Source organism: Vigna radiata, chromosome 7 (assembly GCF_000741045.1).
Source record: "Vigna radiata var. radiata cultivar VC1973A chromosome 7, Vradiata_ver6, whole genome shotgun sequence".
Classification (NCBI taxonomy): Eukaryota; Viridiplantae; Streptophyta; class Magnoliopsida; order Fabales; family Fabaceae; genus Vigna; species Vigna radiata.
In genome coordinates this window covers 54,943,453-54,957,385 of record NC_028357.1, presented here as the reverse complement: position 1 = coordinate 54,957,385, position 13,933 = coordinate 54,943,453, and the positions used below count along the sequence as shown (strand labels likewise).

Here is a 13,933-nt window from a genome sequence, read left to right as displayed (position 1 = left end):
GGGCTAATAGTAAGCTATTTTCTTAGTTTTATACATGTTTAAAAATTGAAAGGCATAGGAAATATTTATTGGTACATAGTTTTTTTAGTCTGGGCTACAATCTTCTGGCATAAACAATTAATTAACATGAAAGGAGTGTTGCCTTAGACTTGTACAAGTGTTTTGTTGTGAATGCAATTGAGCACATTATCAAAGCTTTTTGTGAAGGAATCCAGCACCTGAAGTTGGAGTTGTGTTCCAATAGAAGGCCAATGAATCCCCAACTTCTGAATTGCATTGTAAATGTGTTGAGCCTCTGACACTTTGGCATCAAGAGTTCTTGAAAGAATGCCATGCTCCATGAAGGCTTTCAGAGCTTGCTCTGGCATGGTTGAAATCTACACAGCCATTAAATACAAGGCAAGGTTTTTTCAGCAACCTTATAATGAAAAGTCTCACCTTTAAGCTTTTCCACTACATTTTAAAAGCACATAGATATGAAAGTATATAATTTTTGTATTACTGACCGTATCCGGTCCAATAAGAGAATCAACATAAAATGTATGAGGGTAAGCTGGATTTTTCACATTTGTTGAAGCCCACATTAACCTCTGCTTCTTGGCACCTCTCTTCTCCAACTGTTCCCATCTTGGACCAGAAAACTTTTTCTGATAAAGTTGGTAAGCTAAGACTGCTTGAGCAATTGCACCCTACCACAATTGTTATAACATTTTCAGGCCAAACTGAAAAGGAGTTAAGTTAACTATATCTTATGCAAACTTTCCAAAACAGAAATAAGGTGAAAACAAACAACATGTTTAGATTAAAAGTGAAAACAAAAACTAAAGTATGAAACATTTTCTCATATGAAGCTCTCTGAAAGTTAAAGAACAAACAGCTTCACACCTTTCCTTTGAGATCAAGAGCCTCAGAGGTACCAATTTGATCAAGTTTTCTATCAAGTGTAGTATCCACTCTACTGATGTAGAATGCTGCTGCACTTGAAACCTTGGAGAGATCAGTTATCCCACAAGCCTCAAGGCCATCCAAGTAAGCATCAATCACTGCTTCATATCTAGGGAGGCAAAATATGAGCTGTTTCAAAAACACAAACTCTGAGGATATTGCTGCTGCAGCTATTGAGGATCAAAATTTGTGGCATCAGAAAGCACATAATTAACAAACTTACAGTGGCATTTACACTTATTCCCAGAGAAATAACCTCCTTCATAGAAAGAATGGATTCATCAGTTGCAGGAATTTTAATGTAAACATTTGAACACCCAATCATCTTATGAAGCCATTTTGCCTCTTCAATTGTCCCCTTGGTATCATTTGCTAGCTTGGGGGAAACTGCAACAGATACATATCCATCTACTCCATCTGAATCATTGTAAATTGGCTCCAAGATTTTGCAAGTATCATGTATGTCTTTCACTACTAATTCCCAATAGGCACTCTCTGTGTCTTTTCCTTCCCCTACCAATTTCCTACTTGATTGCAAATCAAATTAATAATATTTTGTATCATACCCAGAAAGAAATATCATCATACATCAGTTCCATATTCTGGATATCAAGGTAAACTGCAGGTCTTGTTTTTGTTAATTAAGATCCTGTGACTGTTAGTTTAAAAATGTGAAATGAATGTATTCATTCCTTAAATCCATTAATAGTATATACGGTATTTTGATTAATTTAATTATCTTTTATTGTTCTGACCATTTATATATATATAATAAGAAGTAGCATCTGGGCATGGTTTCCCTTTCTTGATCTCTTCTACCTCTGAAGAGAGAAAAGTTAGTATAACTACTTACCACCTACAAACTCAGATTAAGAGATAAACTGACCATTATAGATAAGTTAACTGAATACTGTTATTAATTATTGAGTTAAACAGTAATTAATAAATCACTTATGGGTTTGAACAGTAATTAAAAACCGAAAGTAAGTATCCAAATCTCTCCTCGTTACAGGAAGCTAAGGGCAAAACTAGGGTCTTCATTTGATATTCTTGCGAAAAGGTAATCTCTTGTGAATCCAAGATCAAGTTAAAAACTACCTCAACTGTTCATCGTAGGCATTTGAGGATGAAATAGCTCTCTCAAAAATCTGCAATGTGAGAACATCGTACAGCAATTAAGACCAATACACAGAAAGTAGACAAGATAACATAGAAACTGATGCAAATAAGAAAAGTAAGCACCGCTGGATTGGTGGTGACACCTCTGATGCCATTGCCAATGAAAGGAAGCAAATCTGAAACAGGGCGACATAGATTGTCATAATAAGGGCTCTGTCGCTCCTTCTGGAAGAGATGGTGAAGAATAGTGCTTTTGATCATTGTCCTATTACTGTTATGTTCCATTGTTCCTCCCAAACAGTGAAAACTGGAGTAGAAAATGCAATGGAAGGGAAAGAAAATGAGAATAAGATGAGAGATAAGATATGAATGTGGTGCAACCGTGCAAGTGCAGCTTTATTCAGTAAGAGAAGAAGAAGATGATGAAGAAGAAGAAGAAGAAGAAGATGATGAAAAAGAGAAAACACTGAAAGTAGCCAAATGAATTCAAATACATGTTGATACAAAACAGAAAAGTGATCATAGAAAACTGTGTTTTTAATATTATAGCACATGGAACCCCGAATACAGAGGATCCACAGGCATGAATGAAAAACAGAGTTATGATCAGTATTGGAAGATTGAGCGTACCCGATTGAACAGAGTTATGACAATTAATTTCATACAAGAAAAATTGTAGAAGATGAATTGAAATATATTTGGTTGACAAAATAAAATTTTTTTTTATTTAATAAGGAGGGTGACCCTTTCATTCATTATTTTTTCTCTCACACTTTTTTTTTTTATTACAATAGGAACAAGTTTGTGAATATTTAATGGAAAGGACAACCAATTTCATAAAAGACATCTAATTCAAAAAAATCAGCAAAACTGTAAATAAAATAAGTCCTAAAAAATAAATATAGTGATTTAAATAAAATAAATATGATGGTTTAAAAAAATTAAATACAAATTTATTAATTTAATCATTTTTTTTCTTGATGTATTTGATGATAAGTAATCTTTTGAATGTTCAAATTTAATTTATTTGGTAACTAAAGGTTAAAAATACATAAGTTATTATTGAAAGTTAATTCGTACAAATAATTCAATATTACGGATGATTTGTGACCCTACACACGTGAGTGAAGAAGGTGGGCATGTTTATCAATAATAGATCTTTCATGCTACGTAAAATCATTGAGTTTTTGTTATTAAGAACTTTAACTAGATATTACTAATTAATTTTTGTAATTTGTTTGGATCTTGATATTATACTACTTCAAATGTGTTGTCATATAGTTTAGTCATACGTGATTAATAATATGAATAATAATAATAATAATAATATTGTCAAATTTTTTATTTTGAATTATATAAAACCAATATTACAAAACCTAAGTTTGTTAGACCTTATATTATTTTCTATGTTGTTTCTTTTTTTTAAACCATTTGAGAAGTAAAGAAGCATTAGATTCATTTAGAAAATTTCTTAAAAACAAATTATTATTTTGGGAAAAAAATTCAACCTATTGACAACATTTATCTCATTTTGGATGATTACTTGTTCAACAACACTTGATTCTTTTGGGAATAAATATTTCACATTTCATTTGATTGAAGACAATTTTGTACAATCACTTTAAATGAAGAAAAGTAAGGAAAAAGTAAAATTACTTTTTACATAAATGAGTTTAAAGTTAATGTGTAGAAGCTATCATTTCTCCAAAAGTTTATTTCTTGTTTAGGAAGAATTTTGTTTTTTTCTTCTTCTTATTTTTCTATCCTAAAACTTTATTTGAAGATGTTTTTCTCGAAATAGAAACAGACGTGTTGTAATAATTTTGAGCTTTATTTCTTTCGACAAAGACAATTTTTACAAGTTTTAATAATTTCCTATAACATCACGTACATTTAAAAATTATTAATTTTTTAATATAATTTAATATTTGTAGTGCGACTATACTTTTATTTTTTTAACGTCTCTTTTGAATCTATATAGTTAAAAAAATGGAGACAACTAATAAATAATTAGCATTCAGTAAACTTTAAATTGTTTCCATTGAAATAAAAACTTTAATTTTTTTTTAAGTAAGCAGTGAATAAAAATTATTTTTTTAAGAGCAAAAGAAATTGAATGTTTGATGGATGTCATCACTATAATTTTCATCAAAACACTTTTATGTATCGTAGCATTTTTTTTTTATGAAATTTAATAGTATCGCATATGCCTATATTTTCTATCTGGTACAATCGTATTAACAAATTAACTACAAATATATTCATTTTATAACACAGAACTTAAATTTTAGTGAAGGCATAAGACTAAGGCGTCATTGGTCATACCTTGTAAATGAATCTCTTTAATTTTTTTACAAGTCTTTGTAATTAGTTTAATAGTCTTCATAAGCAAAACAATGCACAGATTCAATTAAAGATGTGAAATTCTTGTCATAAAAGACTTAAAATTTGCACTTTATTGGCTCATAAAATAGGTTATATAACCATTTCTTTAGTATTTTTTTATTTGTCTTTTCTTTTTCTATGAATAAAAAAATTGTTCAATGGCATAATTGAATCTTCATTTCAAACTGATATCATCAATTTAACATGAAAATATCAAAAAACCAAGACTTGAATATTCTATGTAAAAGTGTCAACATTTAGTATTCCATCTACCTCAAGTAGAACTGTCTCTGAACAATAATACATGCAAGAATTACTGTGAAGTTAATTTCATCACAGTTTAATTTGCAGTGCCATCCAATTTACCGAGTCCAGCATGCAGTATAAGACATGTACCTCTATTATAGGAGGAAACAAGAATCTGGAGCATATTATGAAACCTCAATCATGTTGCAAAATGAATTACATGACCTAATGAATTACCTATGAAAATAACAAAATTTACTAAACAAAAATAAAGGGTATCTCATTTACCAACCCCTATGAACACTTTGGGAGGATTGAGCAAGAACTATAAAGAATCCTATAATGGCCTCAGAAAAAGCAATATAAGTGTTACCAAGGTTTAAGGTCAGCCACAGGTCCAGCAGTCCAATTCAAGATCTTCTCCCCTGGTTTCAAGAACATGGTGTTGTCATGTGGCAGCTTCCTTGCCAGTCCATTTAAAACTTGATGGAAGGCATCTCCAGGTTGAGCAGGCTGTGGGAAAAGCATTGCTTGCTTCATGGAAGGGTTAGCAAGCAATCTTTGCTTCCTTAATATGACTTCTGGTGAGATAGATGTGAGTATGGTATCCAACTTTGGAACCTCCTCCTCAGCAACAAACACTCCTATCTCTTCCCATGGGATTGCATCAGCAAATGGCAGCACAATGTCATCTGCAATAATAACAGGTATGCAACCAAATATCACAGCCTCTACCAATCTTGGGCTCCAAGGAGCCCATCCAAGTGGGCATAGGCAAAACACAGCTCGTTGCATGTCCTCGTAGTACGTGGTTGGATGCTCAGTGGAGATATCAAATAGAGGATTGTCCTTAAAGTTCTCCCACACTGCTGCTCTTGCACCTCTGCAAGATTACAGAACATGGCCGTTTGATCAATAGGGATTATTTGTTGATCCAAGCTTCTTTTGTTATTGCATACACTGATGCACACTTGAGTTTCAATGTTTTGTTTATAAAGGACCAATTTTAGGTAATGAATCGATCTTAATATGATTGACCTGATTTTTATAGTTAAACAAAATACAATATTTATATGAATCAAAGTCCTTAGTCATTGCATCTTTCGAAAAAAAAATGTAAATCAGCTTTCTTATGAATCTATAATATGAAAGAAATAAAAGGCTACACACTCAGACCTTCTCCTTTAAACTTGTATATAAGGCCTACCTTGCATAGTAACCACCTTCAGGGTCATTGCCAACATCATAAAAAAGTCCTCGGAAGTATACAAAAATGGACCTGGGAGTCTTATCAGGAATTAGGTGGGTGTGCATTTTCTGTGGTGGAGCGTATGGGGGAATGGTAATTGAGCCCTCTTTCAAGCAAACATGATTCCTCTGTCCAAATGTTTGAACCAATGTAGCACGCCTTAGCAGTTGAAGAATCCCTCTTTCAATTGCCTTCTCTTCCTGGTACAAATTAATATAAATATTATATAATAAAAGTGGTATAAATAATGAAAATTGAAAACAATCCACAAAATTTGTACCTGGTAATGAAAACAAGCCCCAAAATCGTGAGGAACCACAAAGAAGTGATCTGCCCCCTCTGTGCGATTCCAATAAGGCCAGTTTGAAGAAATAAGCTGTATGGCACTTCTCATCATTCGTGGTGACTTGAAGGGTAAAGGGAGGCCATTTGGTGTCAAGTCACAAGTGGTGTATACAGGGGTATAAAACCAGTCAGCCTCTTCCGGATTAAGGGTTCGGACAGGGCTAGATAAGAGAAACCGGTGCATAAAGATTTCAGCAGCAAACATATGGTTGAGGCATCTCGGATCTTTTTGCAGAATTTTCTTATTGTACTTACTTGGAAGTTCATATACAAAAACCTTCAACCTTCCCACTGGATCATCTTCCAATACATCACCAGCACTACCTGCAGTTGGTTCAACCACAACATGCTTATACAGAAATATGATTGCTTAATGTAATCCATTGAGAAATAGCACAAAAAACTGCTTATAAACACCTTAAAATCCCAAGGGTCAAAAAGGATAGACCATAATTATATATATACCTTGTTTTACTTAACAACCATTCCAGCCACTTCCTGATACTATGTTTTCAAATTCTATACATCACTGTGGAAAGTTAATATTGATGTCTTCATAGCATTTAGACATTTGTTCTGTCAGGGAGTAGCGTTCATATTTTGGCTAACATTTCACCCCTTTTTAGCTTTATAAGGCTCAAAATGCAAGAAAAGAAGTGAGTATTCTGCAAATTGTAGAGTTCCAATTTAAATTGTAATCAAGTTTCTGATGGTAAACAAGATAATTTACTTTTAACTCTTCAGATAAGAGAGGGAGGCAACAGAAATGTTTAAATTTCTATTACAATATTCGACTATCAAAATTGAAGATCAGAAGCCGGCAAGAAAGCCCCCTAGATTTTGAAAAAAAAACCTTAAAAATGTGTTTACAATACATTGTTTTTATGCTTTTGGGTATACCAGACTGCCAATCTACAGAAATAACAGAACCAATAGACACAAAATTATCAATCAACAATCTTCTAGCGTAAACAAGTTCCAGGGCAGACCAACCAAAACATTTCTCAGATACCCTAATTAATTGTTGTGTTCTCTGAAATCAAGCACAACCCATTAATAATCCTAAGGCGTCATTTGGCATGCATTACCATTTAAGGTACGCAACCTAAGCAGTTATTCATTATCCAAACCATTAACCCAATCGTAGTCATTGAACATTGAATATTGAAGCAAAAAAACAGTCAAATTCCAGTATTTATAGTATCTAACTAAAGAGCTTGGTTCTTTTGGATCTTTAGAATAACCATCCACATTCAATGCTGAATAACCAATGCTTAATGGTTGAAACGATAACTTCACATAAAAAAAATAATAAAAATAAAATAAAAAAAAATCGTCAACTTATGCAACAAATATCCTAATCAACCTCAATCACAACCAGATCTTAATCAAACTCATTCACAGTAACCACAGAGACACAACACTGAAAACCGCAATACAATGGGGTCAAAATCAACATCAAACATAACCACAGTTAATCGATCACGACCAAAGTAAAGCCAAGCAAAAGGAAGAAGCTAAAAAACAAAATCAGCAAAAAGAAAACCTGAAATTCTTTCAGTTGGTTGGTTCCTGCCCAGCTCCACGGCACCAATTGTAAAGAGAAAATAGGCACAAAGAAACCCCAAAAATCTCAATTTCCACATACCCATTTTTGGTTCCCCAGCAAAGAAATGATTTTGGATTGAAGAATGGAAAAAGGGAAATGATGGTGATGAAGGGTGGAACTCAAAAAGAAGGAAAGTAAGTGTCTATTATAAGGAAGTCAATTGTGGTCAGAAGAAGAAGGTGAAGGTTGAGAAGTCACATGGGAAAGTAGTTGTGGGAGGTTTCTTGGCAATGGGGTTTCACAGGAACACTTTGAAGAAGAAAAGGGAAATGGGTTCTTCTCAGCAGCAACAGAGGGAGACAGATTTGAAAATTGAGGGACCAACAAACAGCATGTGGATTTAACTTGAAGAAACAATGCTAAAGAAGATTGAAGAAGAAGAAGAAGAAGAAGAAGAAGAAAGTGATGAATTGGAGGAGAAGGATTTGCAATTTTCTTTGTGAGGTTTGATGCCAAGTCCATCTCACACAATTCAATCACATCACTCTCTTCCATTTAGCTTTAACCGACCCTTCCTTTTATTTTATTTTTTTCTCCCTCCAAAATGCCTTAAATTCACTTTTTGTTTATATAATTTTTATTGTCGAAATTAACTCTTTTAAATAAAATCAAAATAATGCGAGATGCCAAATACTCTTAATAGGAAATTATTAACAAAAAATTGAAACAATAGGATTATTCCAAAACTATTATAACAAAAAAATAAAAACTTAGTCATACTAATTACAATAAGATTAATTTATGTGATCTTGCCTTTTTACAATAACGAAATTACTAAAAATATGAATTTACTTGTAGATCAGATTGAAATCATCATGTACCAGCCTTTATACTTTTATATTACTTTTAAATTTATCTTCTTCTTTTTTTAAATCTTAAACTGAAATTATGAAAAAAAAAAATAGAAGTCTCCGGATTTCAATGCGGAAATCAAAGAATTGTTATAAGGTTTATTTGTACAAATTTTCTATAAACACTCATTAAGAAATTGAATGAACTTTGTATGAGTTAAAATTAATTCCGATATAAATTAACGTGTAAAAGTTATTGTCTAGTATTTAAAAAAGAAAAATCTTTAACCTGCCAAAAAGTTAATTTTATTACATAGAGGAATAATTAAATATATTTATATTTAATTTTAATTATTTGATGGTGTAGTATATGTAGTTAATGTTTTAAATGGTTAGCGTAGACGGTGAACAGAAATAGAGACTTTAAATGGTTGGGCTTATTTTGGGGTGAAAATATTTTAAAAATTTCAAAACTATCTTTGTAAGGAAAATTTAATTTAAAAACTTTACACTCTCGTCTTTTATACTTTAAATTTCGAAAACTGTTTTTAATTCTATATATTATTTTGGTCGGTCCAAACAGAAATATTCAGAAGAATTTTATTTGTTCTATACTAGTCAAGGTCTAATAATGCACACTTACATCAGAAAAGAACAAGATGTAAAATCTCCTTTCATTTAGCAGAAATTTCCAATAATATTTTTCGCTAATATATAAAATTAATAATTAAAATTAAAAAACTTTTACATAGTCAAACTTAAATTAAAAATTAAATAATGAAAAAATTACTAAAAACAAAGAGGTTAGCCGTCTAAATAACCTAAGAAAGTGATATCCAGGATGATAATGGATGGGATAAGAACCTCCTTCATTATCTCATATCCATGTCTAAAATAAAAATTTATCACATCCCTATATTCGTATCCAACCTATATATATTTTTATCAAATTTCATCCAAATATTTATATTCATACTTATTTTTATATTATTTCAACATCAATAATTAATTTTTACAAAAAAAAAAAAAATATCACAGCAAAATAAACATAAAATTATTAAATATTCAAAATTGAATAGATGTACTCTTATTTATTTTAAATATTAAATATTTAAAAATAAATTATAATTATATATATTTCAAACTAAAATACAATAATCAAAATATTAAAGTTTAAAAATATTTTAAATGTTTATTTTCTTTTTTTTAAATTATAATGAATTTTTTTTTCTGTATCAATAAAAGTTATAATACACTTGACTTAAATTCTAAGAAAACAAATATTAAACTAATAAAGATTAAAATTTAACATAAATAGTATTTTGTAATGAGCAATATTTATGATAATGACATAAAATTATTATATTATATTAAATAACATGTATGTATATAATGGTTGTTGTAAAATTACATTTATAACAATGAATTACAAAATAAAAATAATTATATGAAAAATTATCAAAACAACATTATATATATTAGAAAATAATAATAAATAAAAATATTGAAAAAAATTAAAAATATTAAATATGTGTTTTACAAACAATTTGATAAAAAAAAAAAAAACAGACATGATAATATGAATAGTATCTTAAAAATATAAACAAAACTTTTCAGTAATTAAACTAGTCAAATTGTTAAAATATAATTAAAATTATTTTAGAAAATAAATAAAAATGAAATGAAATGAAAATATTTATGAGATAGTGATTAAATTCCAACAAGAGGATAATTGTGAATCCATAAAAAGAGAAAGAAAATGAAAATATCCAAACCGAGTGACATAAATCCAAGGAAAAGCAGGTGAATAAAACAAGATGGAGAGAAAAAAAAGTCAGCAACGTGTGTTGGCGAATTGCAATAATGGCCTCAACCCTTTTCGGTGAACCTTAGTCACTCTCTGTTATCTCTACACACGCCAACACTACTCCCACTTCTCTCTCTTCGCTTCAGTTCTTCTGTCATGGTGGTGCATGCATGAGCTCGGTCAATGCACGATTCTTCTTGTCAAAGTCAAACAAAGTGCCTTTGAAATTTTAAACCCGCTTTCTAAGAAAATGCTTTCTTTTCAGTTCCTATAAATTGGATGCAGACTCAACAGAGAAGGAAGAGATTGTTGGAAAGAAGAACAGAGACGGCCATTGAAGACAGTGACAGCTCATTGGAACCAAAGAGGTTAGTATAGCTCTCTTCATTAACTACATCAAAATGCTTCCATATGTTTGTCTTTTGTTATATTCTGTTTTCACAAAAAATTGGGTTTTTAACTCTAACTCAATCTCACAAAACTGTGATCTTATCTCTAGTTGATACGAGACTTTCAACACACCGATAATGGGTAAAATAGAAACAGAAATGTCTACTTAGAATTCGTTAAGACAGATTTTAACCATAATTCTCGTATCATATTAGAAAATGAGATTTTAAATCTAACTCAACTCTACAAAATTGATTCGTAAAATGAAATTTATACTTCCTTGTATATTATAAATTAGTCTTAATTCAACAACCACACAATCAAAGCTTCGTATTCAGATCCATTTTTTGTTTTGTTTTCATGTCTGTTCTCTTGTTTTCTTAATTTATCTTGGCTTTTTTAGTGGAATATTGCTATTTGCACACCCATGATTTCCCCATGCATCTATAAGATAAAAATTACCCTAACTAGAATTAAAAGTATAATCTTTCATACTCTCTTGTCTTCTTTACACTCTTTTTTTGGTTGTGTTTGTGTCGGTGTCATTCATTGTGATAGTTATTTATTACCATTATCTTCGTTCTTGTAAACGGTGAAGGTATAAGATTTATCATCATTGCTTTGTTTTTCTCTTCTGTGACTTCAATATTTTAAATATTCTTCTACATCCATAATTCATAAGATCTTTTAAATGTAGAAAATGTTCTTAGGAATGAGAAAAATATTTCAAATTCTACAATCTAGAAAATATGTTTATATTAAAAAAATAGATTTTCCAATCTAGAATGAACTTTTAGATTTGGAAGAGTATGCCAAATTATAAAATATATTTTTTATATTAAAAAAAATTAGAGCGTGCAATAAAAAAAATCAATTTTCACATACAAAAATCATCTAATAATAACCTTAAAATTCCACACTATAATGATCTCTCTTCAACTTAAGATTATGTCGTGTGCCCACATAAAGCTTCATTGCTATATTATAGAAGAAAGACAAAGTAGATATTTTTCAAATTATAGGGGTGTCTTGCAAAAAGCAATACTTATTCAGTGGATAATGAGAGTATTTAAAGAAAAATTAAAAAGAGTTTATTGGATGAGATATGTATACATTTTGAGATTATAAGACATAAAAGATTTGGCAATTTATTGTAAATCAAATTCTTTCTTAAATAATTTAGAGAGTTATCATCAATGATCTTTAATCATATTATTTTCCAGTTAAATAAATAGAAATATTACCAAAAATTAATGGATTAGTTTTTATTTTGGTAATATTTAATCATTGATACTTTTGATAGAAAAATATTTTTAAAATATATTAATAATAAAATAGATCAAATAACACTGATATATATTATTATCAACTATTACATATGCAATAACTTTTAATCAAAACTTAACACCATCATTAAAATGAATTAAAACTTGCTACCTCCTATGATTTTAATTTTTTAATACGACTAAAAAAATTAAGAGGGTAATTATTGTTTTATAAAAACTCTGAAACGTTTCATAATTAAATATGCTATTTAGATAAAGAATTAAAAAATATCAAATTCTATATTGTTACAAAAAAATAAATTATTTAAAATTAAAAAATTTTAAGTTATATCTAAAAATTAAGAATTTAAAATTACGTTTACTTTAATTTCTTGTTTTTTTTACATATTCCCTCATCGGATTTTTATGTAAGTCAATGTTATTTTCGTGCGAACGTCCATCAAGATTTTATTAGGTTAACATCAACCGTGTCTTATGGCGGAAAAATATTATTTGAGATAATAATTATTATTTCAAAACTAATTATAGAGTAAAATAATCCTAATAAAGATGAACATTTCTATTTATAAAAAAGGTAGCAAAAAGTAATTTCAAATAGATGTAAAATTATTTTTTTTGTCAAAGTATCATTGGCCGTCCTTTGATTTGACTCTTATGAAACGCAATTATTTTTCCCGACCTCAAAGTTATTTTCAATAGAAATGAGTCGAGTTATTTTTTTTTCCGACATCAATCACATTATTTTAAATCATTTATAGGTCACAAATTGTTGGAGTTGTTATAAAGCTCAATTATGTATGATTATTTTACTCTTTTACATAATTATTTATATTTATGCAACTATTTTTACTACTTTGTTTTGAGACTTATGTAACTATAATTTCTTTTTTTTTATATATATTTTACAATAAAAACGAAACTTTTATTTTATTTTTCTTAAAATAATATTTGTAAGATCCTGAAAATTAATAAAGTTATTGGGCCTTATGTTGAGACAGTCAGCCCATAAGCTAAGGACCCATGACCTTAGGAAGGGGTATTCAAAAAAAAAAATCAGATTTTTCCCATTCTGCATTTTCCTTTCTCTCTCTAGACAGAGCTCTTTTCTTCCTAAGAAGGTGCTTTGCCTTCTCTCTAAAAGATCCAGACACTGAACCGTTTAAAATTTAATTTGAAGGTGCCTAAACGATCGCGGCCGCAAGGGCTTTAACTTGAACCAAACAATTTCTTATTCCAACTAGTAAGTCCTATTTCCCCTTCTCTTTCACTGTTTTAGAACCTAGGGCATGCAACTTTGTTGGGTTCATGTTCCTAATGTGTTTTTCCTTCCATTCTCTACCTATCGAGCTTTAAGAGTTGTGTTCTATCACCAATTCGGTGATTTGTAGGTTCTGTAAGTTCAACGCTGAGTGGGTTCCTGTTAGGGCGTTTTCAATTTGCTACTTTTAAAGAAAACCAGGTAAGGGAAGCTAATTGTTTTGTTTGAATATATTTTATAAAATATATATGTTGATTTCTTAAACTGATGTGTTGATTTGAACTGATATTTATCTGTTTGGTATGAACTAAAGTTTGAAAATGATGAATTTATTGTCTGTGAAATTGTGCTTAAATATTGTGCGTTTAAATATTTGACTAGTATATTGGATTGAATATATAAGTTGCCTCTGTTTGAATTGATTTGCTGAAATTGATCTTTGATTTGGGGTGGTGTGTGTGGGTGAGACCTAATGAGGAGAGCAAGAGAGAGTTGTTTGGGAG

At 30.0% G+C, this 13,933-nt stretch overlaps 3 protein-coding genes across 6 annotated transcripts in view; 1 reads left to right on the top strand and 2 right to left on the bottom strand.

The window, feature by feature from the left end:
- Positions 1-15: 15 nt before the first annotated feature.
- Positions 16-2,786, bottom strand: LOC106768300 (transaldolase). Its single transcript, XM_014653363.2, has 7 exons — positions 2,695-2,786; positions 2,188-2,371; positions 2,044-2,093; positions 1,169-1,469; positions 886-1,074; positions 507-689; positions 16-377 (listed from the first exon to the last, which is right to left on the bottom strand). Exons 2-7 carry the CDS (start codon positions 2,347-2,349, stop codon positions 144-146), a joined length of 1,119 nt encoding a protein of 372 aa, XP_014508849.1. The 5' UTR covers positions 2,350-2,371; positions 2,695-2,786; the 3' UTR covers positions 16-143.
- A 1,817-nt stretch (positions 2,787-4,603) lies between these two features.
- Positions 4,604-8,399, bottom strand: LOC106768299 (probable beta-1,4-xylosyltransferase IRX10L). 3 transcript variants are annotated; one of them, XM_022784370.1, is made up of 5 exons: positions 7,836-8,399; positions 6,225-6,613; positions 5,903-6,144; positions 5,069-5,578; positions 4,604-4,915 (listed from the first exon to the last, which is right to left on the bottom strand). In XM_022784370.1, the coding sequence occupies exons 1-5, from the start codon at positions 7,939-7,941 to the stop codon at positions 4,912-4,914; spliced, it is 1,251 nt and encodes a 416-aa protein (XP_022640091.1). In that variant the 5' UTR covers positions 7,942-8,399; the 3' UTR covers positions 4,604-4,911. The 3 variants fall into 3 exon arrangements, with proteins under 3 accessions (XP_022640091.1, XP_022640092.1, XP_014508848.1); XM_022784371.1 differs by having other exon boundaries at positions 4,604-4,870; XM_014653362.2 differs by having other exon boundaries at positions 4,827-5,578; positions 7,836-8,398.
- A 2,095-nt stretch (positions 8,400-10,494) lies between these two features.
- Positions 10,495-13,933, top strand: part of LOC106767428 (random slug protein 5-like) — a 28,125-nt gene continuing 24,686 nt past the window's right edge. The window contains exons 1-2 of one of the 2 annotated variants that reach the window (XM_022784369.1): positions 10,495-10,675; positions 10,762-10,864. The gene's annotated coding sequence lies outside the window, so the exon portion shown is untranslated. Of the gene's footprint in view, positions 10,865-13,933 lie in introns of both variants that reach the window. The other variant, XM_022784368.1, reaches the window with a different exon arrangement.

Bases quoted from the DNA above. Each gene is read 5' to 3' on its own strand.
- LOC106768299 (XM_022784370.1), bottom strand. From the start codon at position 7,941: ATGGGTATGTGGAAATTGAGATTTTTGGGGTTTCTTTGTGCCTATTTT. The intron at 6,614-7,835 runs GTTTTCTTTTTG...AACCAACTGCAG, and splicing joins ACCAACTGAAAGAATTTCAG to GTAGTGCTGGTGATGTATTG. The intron at 6,145-6,224 runs GTACAAATTTTG...AATTTGTACCAG, and splicing joins GGGCTTGTTTTCATTACCAG to GAAGAGAAGGCAATTGAAAG.
- LOC106768300 (XM_014653363.2), bottom strand. From the start codon at position 2,349: ATGGAACATAACAGTAATAGGACAATGATCAAAAGCACTATTCTTCAC. The intron at 2,094-2,187 runs GTGCTTACTTTT...CTCACATTGCAG, and splicing joins GTGTCACCACCAATCCAGCG to ATTTTTGAGAGAGCTATTTC. The intron at 378-506 runs GTCAGTAATACA...ATGGCTGTGTAG, and splicing joins CTCTTATTGGACCGGATACG to ATTTCAACCATGCCAGAGCA.